Source organism: Primulina tabacum, chromosome 18 (genome assembly GCF_025594145.1).
Source record: "Primulina tabacum isolate GXHZ01 chromosome 18, ASM2559414v2, whole genome shotgun sequence".
Classification (NCBI taxonomy): domain Eukaryota; kingdom Viridiplantae; phylum Streptophyta; class Magnoliopsida; order Lamiales; family Gesneriaceae; genus Primulina; species Primulina tabacum.
The window spans coordinates 29,156,081-29,167,137 of NC_134567.1; the positions used below are offsets into that span (position 1 = coordinate 29,156,081).

Below are 11,057 nucleotides of genomic sequence, written 5' to 3' on the forward strand. Positions count from 1 at the left end.
GTCTGTAGGTTGGCTGACAAAACACTTTTTCGGGCGCAGCCACCTTAACCGGATTTTAGAATACTTATAAATGTAAAATCATTTATGTAAGTGGCATAATTTGAATAATGTATCAATCATAGTAGAGTAACATTAATATAAATTAATTTATGAATTTACAAAAATTATGTATATAAATAAATTAACTCTTAAAACAACTTCAAAAGTAAAGAAGGAATTAATTAATTGCCCAATTAAAATTTCATACAGTTGTCTTTCAGAACAAATTTTATTATTAAAATACAATCTTAATATTTTTATTTAAATGTAGAGAACAATAATATAATTTTTTTTAAGATATTAATAAAATGAATTTGAGTTTTTTTGTATCATAAATCGTGAGATTGGTATCCAAAAGGAAAAACAAACACGCGAGATTGGTAACCAAAAGTTATAGAAAAACACACACACAACATTATAAGATACATAAATTAAGATCTTAAAAATATAGCATAAACTTGGGTATTTGAACCCGTTAACATAAAAGGCTGGTTACACCATGACAAACGGGGAATTTATCGAACATAAATTGCAATAAAATTTGAATAACGTGCTCTGGTCACCAAATTGAATCACAGAATAGCATTGGTGCGAACCAAAATTTAACTAAAATGTACAGGAAAATGTGGGCGAAGGAAGTGTCACCATGCTCCCTAGCCATTTCTTGAATAGTCATCGTCTCTATGCCATCATCTTGGACTCGATTCCTATCCCGCCTTATGCTGATTGTACAATACAAAGGAATCTCAGTTTTTGGTCATAATAGTTACAAACACAAAGGAAAAAAATGTGTAACTTTTATTGGCTTGTCATTAAGTGAGAGACAGCCAAGAAAACCATAAAGGTGTGTGGAGCATGATTGAGTCATTACCTGCGCTGCAAAAGACGAGCTTTGTGCAAGAAACTGGACAAACTCTTGTTTCTTTTTCTCATAATTGAATCTTGCGAGATCTAATAATGACTGCTCTCTCTGCAGATCAACCATAGTTCTGGTTTTTTCCCATTGTGTCTCCTTCAAATTATTTTCAATCTCGAAATATTTCATGGGCAGGTTGAATCTGTCGGAGCCATTTGGGAACATGACATCCATGTCTCCCCTTCAATGAGAGAAATTCCAATTTTAAAACATCACAAGAATTAATTACTACTTGATAATTAAATCCAGATAGAAATGGACAAAACATTCTACACATCAGGATATCGAAACTTGAAAAACAGAAATCTAATCCTTGCCTTCGTTTAAATAATGACGAGAAATATGGATATCGGTGATTTAGATTCAAACGATAAAGAAAAATACAGATATAGGTGATTTAGATTAAAGTGATAAATCAGTTACTTCTGCATTAATGTCAAGCTTCGCTTCTTACCGCTGTTGACCCATATCAAACACTCCAGGACTTTTTATGACACCTCCATCCAGAGATATAGCTCCATTTGATATAAAAGGGAGAGCCTTAAGCATGTCTTCTCTTGATCTGTATACTTGCAAATTGGAAAAGAGGTTATAGAATAGCGACTCTCTTAGATTGTGTCCATCACTTGAGATACCATTTAAGTTATTGCTGTCGATGGTGATCATATTGACAGCAAAACCAAGAAACCCAGGAGGAATTTCTCCGCTGACTAATCTTGGCTTTAAAAGATCAAGCCTTTGTTGAGGGTCATCATCAATAAAGTCGCCAACATATGGTCTAGACATACACAAATGTGAGTATCAAAAAAGAGGTGAATCTTAAATGAGACCTAGTTTGATTATGACATCAAAACAAAAACCCACCTTAGTTTTTCAAGACAAATGACACGAAATCGACCATCCAAGGGTCCAGTAGATGCTCCAACAGCACAAAAACCCAAACTTTTATCTATTAAACCTCCCCTGTTGTATGTTTCCAGGGCTTTGACACCCTCATAGGTCTTGCAGACAATTGCTAACATCGTATCCAAGCCCAGATACTCTGAAAGAAGCCTAAGCCCAACAATTGAACATCAAATAAGTTAGCCAGATTAGGATTATCAGCCAAGTGCTATTTCAATCACTTTCTTAAATTAAGTTTACAAGTGCGCTATCCACATGGAGTAAATTTACATCCAGTTTCTGCACTGAAACATAAAGCACAATTAATATGGCTACGGTAGCAACTTGCAATACACAGCAGTGCATATTCCATATTTCCATTGCCAGAAGAATTAAAACACGAGACTGCCATATTTAGATGTTATTGTCCATAAGATGCTGAATGATAAACAAAATATATTACTTCTGTTTAAATAAACATATAGTAAGTAGTATCATACATATGAATTTGTGAATACACCCAAATAAAAATTGGAGCTAGTGATACATTTGCAAGAAGGAAATAGTGAAAGGTTGGAAAAGAATTGAAGCCACCTGCTAAGAATTTCATCATCAACCATCCCAAGTGTGGCAACCACGCCGATGACATCTTTTGTCAATGTACGGTCATAAGCTTGAGGTTCAGGTTGATTTTTCATCCTATACCACAATGCAGCTGCAGATCCCTCACGTTTAAGAATATTCTGTATGATTTTCTTCTCATTCTTCATATGAGAAGGGTCTTCCTTTTCCGTTGAGGAACTTACGTAATGCTTCCCGATAGCAACTACAAGAGCAAGAATGGTAGAAAAACACATAATAAATAAACAGAATACCATCATCGGAAAAGAGATGATTCAGCTTCCAAGACAAAATAAACAAAGAACAAAGAGATTGAGGTTAAGAAAACATCTTAGCAGTACAAATTTCAAGAAACAGCTGTAAGGTAAATCATTAATCTCTTAAATTTATTCTATATCTGTGACTGTCAGCATTAAAGCACTAAGAGTTTGTACTTTGTGATTTAAAAATACCATTGTGTCCAAATTGCGATAAGGGTACCGGAACAATTCATTTTCTCCTTCTAAAAGATGGGATGTGCAGTACAACCACATAACTGGATAGAACGGAGAACGGAAATTCACACACCTTGCATGTCCACAATTGATTCCTCCAATTTGTTTTTATGATACTTCAAATATTTAACATTGTCTTCGTGATGCTTTAATTTTTGACCCAGCTCCTGCATATCATCTTGAAGGTTCTGCAAATATTGCATCAACTCAGTTTCACAACAATCCATATCTTGTCCTCAAGGAGACTTATATATAATATCTTTTGATAGACGAATATTCTTATTGATAAAAAAGGAAGATAAACTAAAGTTGAGTATAACGCAAGTCATATGCATGAACAATCTAAAGGGACAGTATAAACAAACCTATGAATATAGTGACAAACCTTAGAATGGTTTGCAGTTGACTCGGCGATCTGACTAAGAGCTCCGTTCTGGACATTGTCCCTTGAAATCATATATGGGGAATGTCGACCAACATGTGTCAAATCAGATATGACTAATGCCCTTGAGTTATTTGAAAGCTAGCATAACAAGATCATGACACAGTTTCAGGTAATTTGTTTTACATTTGATAAGAAATGAATCACAGCCTCATGTGTCATGTCCCAAGCATTTGTACATAAAGAGCGGATTATATGTAATAAAAAAATCATCAGTAATGTGGAAAAACAGAATTTTAGGTTTGAAACAGAAAATTCATGTTTATTTGCTTCCTTCAATAAACCAGAAACCAATCCAGGACCATATAAATTTAATAATTCCAAAAGCAAGATTAACCAATCAATACCATGTGGTGGATAGGAAAGTTACATAATATGAAGGTAATGTTACCGTGTAAACGAACTGCATTACCTAAAAGAGCACAATAACCCATGAGATCATGCTTCTAATCAAAACATCCAATTTGAATAAAAGTAACACATTAAAATCCTTTTGACAATTTCACCTCACATTCAGAAATTGCTATTTTAACCTTTTGTTTTTCCCTTTAACCATTGCAAAAATCATGCCTGTAATAAACACCAAATTTGGAGGTCAGGAAAGTCATTTACTCACCAATTTTAGTCGTGACACAATTTTTTATTACACAGATTTTTTTATGGTCCAGATATCACCCTCATTTGTATACTTTAATTCAATGCAAAAATGTTGCAACTATCAGCTCACGAAAATCCACCACGATTGATTTCTAATAAATGCAAAACTGTGGTACTAGTCTTTTGGAGTTTCAAAATTTTGATTTTTGGATTAATGTTATCTTCCCCTGCACTGTTTACTAATAACTGTAGGATTGGGAGAAAAGGAAGAAAACTAAATTCACCATTTGGTCGATCGTTTGCAACCTTTAGTGCATCTTTATCATTCTTACTCATTGAATTTACTCATCATTCAGATTTACAAGTTAATATTTTTTGTCTCAAGAGAACAAGTTAGTTATCAGTCATAAATATTGTTGAAGTGGCAATATACTCCGAACGCACGATTAAAATCACAAAATATAAAACGATGATATAACTTACATATGGTAAGTTTATACAATGTTTGTCCGCCTTTGAAATGTAATTATTCATCAAATTCTAGACGTAGGTTATTGACAATCATCCCATGTGCTTACAATTACATTTTTCAAGGCTCTATTCAAGGAACTGAACAAAACGGAATTTGTGTTTTGATCGAACATCGGCTCCATAAGAATATGTGAAATGATATACAGACTTGAATGACTTTCTCATCTATTATACTAGTCTTCTGGAGCAGTCTATCCTATCATATTTGATGACGAACACTGGCAAACTCGTTAACAGTGGGCATAATAGAAGGAAGAACTAGGAAAGAGTTACCACCAGGTCAATTTCAAGACGTGACACGTGTTTACGTTATAAGTGGGATTAAGGTGCATGAACCAAATTCTGATTGATGAGTGAAGATTATTCAGTGTAAGCCATGCCTGATTTCCACAGTAGCCTTTACTTTCACGTGTAAGTAAAAAAGCCATAAATGAACCCTAAACCCCAATTGCCTCAAAGTTTAGAATGATAATTCACTAAAAAACACCAATAATACTAAAATGAGAAAGAGAGAGAGAGAGAGAGAGAGAGAGAGAGAGAGGACCAGGGTAGCTGTCTCGCCGTTGATGGTACTTTGCTGCTGGTCTCCGCCGAGCATCTTCCTCCGTTTAGTGGTTGCTCCGCCGAGAGGCTGATATGTAGCACAGAAAGTGCAGAACTGGGAACAGGGAAGGGATCTTTTATACTGCAGCAGCTATAATATTTTTATTTTAATTTACTTCTGGATGCATACAGTCAGGCGAGTGTTTTCCACAGTATAAATTCATTAAATATCCTTGAAAGATAAAAAGAAAAGTCAAAGATAGTCAAGAGTGTTTGGCCACTAAAAAACGACAAAAACTTGTGTGATACGATCTCACAAATCATATTTTATGAGATAGATATCTTATTTGGGTCATTAATGAAAAAATATTACTTTTTACGTTAAGAGTATTACTTTTTATTGTGAATATCGGTAGAGTTGACCCGTCTCATAGATAAAGATTTGTGAGACCGTCTCACAAGAGACATACTCTTAAACAAAATTGATTATTGAGTTTAATTTTTTTTTTTTTTGTGTTTCTTCAAATCAAATTATGCCTTAATTTTTGTTTAATTTAATTTAAATATAAATTTGATGTGTTGATGTATTTTTTTCGACAAAAATATTTAATATTATAATAATTTATTTATCAAACACTACTCATTTATTATTTTCGAATTTTTACTTTTATTTCCAAATATTATTATATTTTCTCTATTTTTTCATGATCTATAAATTTATTTACGTATAGAAAAACATAATCTTTTCCCAGGATTTCCTTGTCAGTCAACGCAGACTCGTGGAGTAGATTTTAACCTATATTGGTACGAGAACAAATATATTAATTTGATCAAACATATAGTGTTGTTCTACTATGTTATATGCTTGGACCGAGGGTGCCTCATAACCTTGTATGTACATTAAAAGTTGTGAATGCCAAAAATATCCTCGTACAAAATTTATCCTCCCATTCGCCCTTCCCGACTTCATTTCTTTTTTACAACATATAACAAAAGAAGAGTTGCAGTGATTTGAAGTTTTTCTTCGTTGTATAAGAATTAAAATTTGTGAATACTAAAAAAACTGAAATTTTTTAAAATGTATACCAAAATTCTATCTTTTCTATGCCATAATACTAATATTTTTCAAATTTCAAATATGAGAAGAATTTGCATGAAATACAATATTGAAAGGGAATACAAGAGCATGGAACCTGTTTAAGCGCTACGTTAGCCAGAAACTGACCTAAAAAGTGCAATAAACTCTTTAAATACGTGTGATTAAAATATATAAAGTTTAACTTACTAAAAATACCAAACTCGTTCTTGACGAGTGACTCTGTCAGGAGATGGTCTTTGTTACAGACGTTGTTAATCACTTAAAAATGAAAGTAGAGACTCGAGACCACTTTATTCTTGAAATTTTCACACACCAATCACTTGCCCCAAACAACAATCCAATTAAGGCCATTTTTCATTCCACATCAAACCAAATAACTACACCAAACAGACCCTACAGCCGTCACCTTTTTTCTTATCTTGACATTAAGAATCCACTCATCTCCCGCTGGCTTCGGTATAGACTTTGGTAGCCGAAGAGGCACCTTATACTCCCCCAGAGCAGATAAAGGAGCGGGTAGTTGCAAGTTTTCCGGTTCAATGTGCACTTGTAGTTGCCTGGAAACCTGAATTTACCAGAGAAATTAGTCACATCGGCAGCACATCAAGAAAGCAGTGCCCCCCAAAGTAACAGTAAGAAAAGGCGTAGCCAGGATCGATTGACACAAAGTTTAAGGTATGCTTCATGTTTCAAGATCGAAAAATCAAAACAATACCTCGGATAAAATTTCTTATTTAGTCACAGGATCACGAACCTCGGTGCCCTTCCTTCTACGATGAATCGTCTTATTCTCTTGAACACAAAGGGGAAATGTGATAAGTCCATACCACCGGTTGCTTTCAACTCAAATAAATGTTAAAAGATAAAAAAAAGTTTGCAATGTATAAAAGGAACCAAGTGAACTACATAACTTCGCAGCAAACAGTACATGAAGTTCAGAAAATATAACCCTCAACTTTCCAGCTAGTGACATGTTAGGCCCAACCCATATTTGGTAACAATGATTCTTACCAAAAAAGAATTCAAGAAAGACAATGATGATTGCAGTTGATTGTAGATAGTAAATTAAACTAAATGAACGATTTTTAAAAATTCATCACCCCTCGCTACGAATTTGAAAATTTAAAAACAAAAGTTGGTGAGACATAAGTGCTTTGTTGCATGTAGAAAAAGTGCAAATTATGACAGCTATCTAAAGAGGAAATAAACTTCTAACAATAAAACTAAAAGAACTTTTAAGTCATCGAAGGCACCTTTCCAGCGTTTTTATGGAACACTTAAAGCTTCAAGTATGATATACTGACCAGTTTTGCATTTGCGAGGCGATTCGCAGCTGCCTGGGATTCTTTCATGTTGTTTTCTTCAGTCTTTGTAACTACTTTAACCTCTTCGACTTCCTTAGTCTTGTATATCTGATCAAAGAACAAGTTCGGAAGAAGCTTTTGTCCCCAAAATCTTCTCTTCTTTCAGTAATCTTCCTTTCATCATCTATGAATATAAAGGCAAAGAGTGGGCTGAGTGAAAAGGAATAAACATTTTCTTTGACGAGTAATTTAACTCTCAAGTGGCTATACAGAAAGCATTAATTGAGTTCTCTCATAGAAAAATAAAAATAATTTGAGATTTGCAATTAATAACATTTCTACCACAACACTCAAAGTATATGATACTCATTCACAATGTTGGACATAGATTTGGCAGAAATTGGCAAAAATAAGGAAAAATTCAAATTTCAGCTGTGATCTTTTTAAAAAATGTAACATTTGTGCACTAAATACACAAATCCTCAAAAACTTTCTAGGATCCACCATTACCAACGGATACGAGCTGCATCAAGCGCAGATCACCAAAAATTTGACATGGCAAAACCAAAATAGTACACAGAAACACTTTCCCTTGATATTTATTCAAATTAGCACAATTCAAAATTCAATCAACCCCGATCGAAATAAATATATAATTCCAATTCCAATCACACAGCTCGCACAATAAATTGATGAACTCTCAAAGATGCCAATCAAAACAGAGCAAGAGTTACCTTGCGCTGGTCACGAATGAGATACACAAACTTGTCAATATTGGGAACAGCTAATAACTTTGGCATCAAATGGTACCGGAAATACCCTGGCGCCACTTTAACCGTTTCTCCAGCTTTCCCGAGCTTGTCAATCGTCTAAATCACCAAAAAAATACAGTAATCCGCACCATTTTGGAGCAATTTTGAAAACACTATAAAAATGTAAGCAATTGAGGCACTAACAGTTGTCAGAATGACTTCCAATTTGCGATATCGAACTCCTTGAGCAGCGTAAAACAGCGGGTGGTGTAGCATTTCATTCGACCCCCGCCGCAGAATATTTTTACCGTATTGCAGATAAGCCATTGGTATTTATCGACACTCAAAGGTCCGTCAAATGCAGCCATACACTAAGAAAAACAAAACGAAAGACACAAAAAAGGTTGAAGAAAGATGATTATCTGACACAAAGGTGCAGTGACGCGGCGGTACGGAGAGGCGGCGATACACAGTGGTGAAGGCTGAGGTTAGGTTCCGGTGGGTTTTTTTTTAAAAAAATTCTGATCAATCATTTTTTTTAAAAGAAAATTACTTTTCAAGTTAACCTATTTTACAAATTTCCCCATGTTGGCTCTCAAGTTTTAGATTTCTGTCATTAAACAAACAAGCGCATAAAAACCAAGAAGCCTGGATTAAACATAATCATTTTTATCCCATATTTAACACTTAATAATGCAACTTAAATATGTGATAAAAAATCTATTCAAAAAAAAAAATGTGATAAAAAATACCTATATTTTCTCAGTGAATTTGTGTCAGGACTTGACATAGTTTACTGACTACAAAATTAATCGAAGAGTTTAATCCATACGTATCGAAATATAATAATGATATACTGTATTGTTATCAAAATAGAAAAATACCCGATCAAAATAAAATATTGTTTCTACATTTTTAGCTAGAACGGTTCGAGAAAATGAATAAAAAAAATATAATTGTGATATCAATTGTATATATATATATGATATACACACGGAAAAATACATATACATGTCAGGTTAATGATATATTTCTAGGGATCTAAATGAACCAAATCGTTTGCGAGTTATTCGAAGCTCGGTTCGATAAAAAGTTCGTTTGAGTTCGTTTGTTAACTATATCAAGCCAAGCTCAAACTCGATTTTGAGCTCGAAAAATTAATCAAACCAAGCTCAAGCCTAAAGATATTCGGCTCGTGAGCTCGCAAACATGTTTGATAATAGGCTCGCGAGCTCGAGCTCGGCTTGTTTAGGTGGCTCGTAAGCTTGAGCTTGACTCATTTGTTGAGTTGACAAATTAAAATATTAGTACCAATGTCAATGGAAGGAATTGAATATAAGACAAATAAAAATATTAGTACTAATGTTATTATGAACTATGCAGGATACTTGACTAGTTGCTATTGGAGATGATTTTGTAATTCCTGATTTTAATGGATTCTTTGACGTCCACCCTACTTTCTCACCAGACTTAATTGAAGCATTAAAGAGGTGAAATTATTTCATTGTTATTTATATGACGATATAAGTGTATGATGAATATTCTAGATGTATTATTTTGGAATGTTCAATAATATATTGATTTATATTTTTTAGCTCTTATTTATGTTGTTTTGGTTATTTATGAATTAATTTACATTTTTATGTATGATTTAAAATTAGTTTATAGATATATTTAATTTTTAACAAGCTCGAATTAAGCTCAAACTCGAGCTCAATTCTATGCTTTACGAGCTCGAAAACGAGCCGAGCTCAAGTCAGGTTTGTTAAACATGCTAAACGAGCTATTAATGAATCAAGCTCGAGCCTGATTTGATTAACATGCTAAACTAGCTTTTAACCAGCCGAGCTCGAGCTTTTCCCGAGCTTGGTAATTTCAAGACAAACCAAGCTTGAACCTGATAATAAAAGCTCGAATCGAGCTCGAGCCTCAAACAATCTTAAACGAGCCAAGCTCCTAGCCTGATACTGTTTGATTTGGTTTGAATCGTTACATCCCTATATATTTCCAACAACTGCTACCACAAGGTTTTTTTTTTTTTAAGCAAGTACATGTATTTGCAAACATTAGACGAATTACCAGGATCAAATAACATCGGAAATTGGTTACCACTGATTTTTTTGCATAGTTTTACAGTGATGGCTTGTGAGTTGGGGAGACGCGCTTCTGCATTTGTCTTCGTGATCGCTTTGCTTGGTGAGCTTTTCTTATGTATTTCGAACTGATGTTTTAGTTTTAAATTTCCTGATTGGATGATACATGGTTACATGACATGAGAAGAGTAATATTTTTGGGTTCATGCGTTTGTTGTGGAATAATGACATCGAGTGTTCTTTTCTTAATACTCTAAGCAGGAAGTTTATTTGCATTCACCATAGCGAACGAGGACGACACTCCCAAAGTAGGAACGGTTATCGGCATAGATCTTGGCACAACTTATTATGTGTGTTGGACTTGGTGTTTACAAAAACGGACATGTCGAAATCATAGCGAACGACCAAGGTAATTGCATCATCCCATCAGGGTTGCCTTCTCCGAAAACGAAAGGTTGATAGGAGAAGAGGAAAATAATCAGGCACCCAGTAATGCTGAGAGGACTATCTTCGATGTCAAGAGGCTAATTGGAAGAAAGTAAGTAAAATCTTGTTTCTTTTTTAATGGTTTCTAATCACGCTTTAATGGTATCGAAACTGCCGGAGGAGTGATGACCAAATTGATTCCGAGAAACGCCGGCATCCCAACCGATAGATCTCGGTTTTTCACAACGTACCAGGACAAACAGACCACCGTCTCGATTCGGGTAATTGAATACGATTCTTGAAAATATAAGAAGGGCT

General features: G+C 34.3%; 1 protein-coding gene and 1 pseudogene across 1 annotated transcript; both read right to left on the minus strand.

Moving 5' to 3' along the window:
* Positions 1–451: 451 nt before the first annotated feature.
* LOC142532960 (protein DEFECTIVE IN MERISTEM SILENCING 3-like) lies at positions 452–5,224 on the minus strand. Its single transcript, XM_075639519.1, has 8 exons — positions 5,067–5,224; positions 3,338–3,475; positions 3,026–3,140; positions 2,432–2,663; positions 1,820–2,008; positions 1,410–1,733; positions 911–1,136; positions 452–761 (listed from the first exon to the last, which is right to left on the minus strand). Exons 1-8 carry the CDS (start codon positions 5,118–5,120, stop codon positions 747–749), a joined length of 1,293 nt encoding a protein of 430 aa, XP_075495634.1. The 5' UTR covers positions 5,121–5,224; the 3' UTR covers positions 452–746.
* Positions 5,225–6,358: 1,134 nt separating this feature from the next.
* Positions 6,359–8,713, minus strand: LOC142533372 (uncharacterized; annotated as a pseudogene).
* Positions 8,714–11,057: the final 2,344 nt, after the last annotated feature.

Bases quoted from the DNA above. Each gene is read 5' to 3' on its own strand.
- LOC142532960 (XM_075639519.1), bottom strand. From the start codon at position 5,120: ATGCTCGGCGGAGACCAGCAGCAAAGTACCATCAACGGCGAGACAGCT. The intron at 3,476-5,066 runs GTCCTCTCTCTC...TTGTTATGCTAG, and splicing joins ACGGCGAGACAGCTACCCTG to CTTTCAAATAACTCAAGGGC. The intron at 1,734-1,819 runs GTGGGTTTTTGT...GTGTATGTCTAG, and splicing joins ATTTGTCTTGAAAAACTAAG to ACCATATGTTGGCGACTTTA.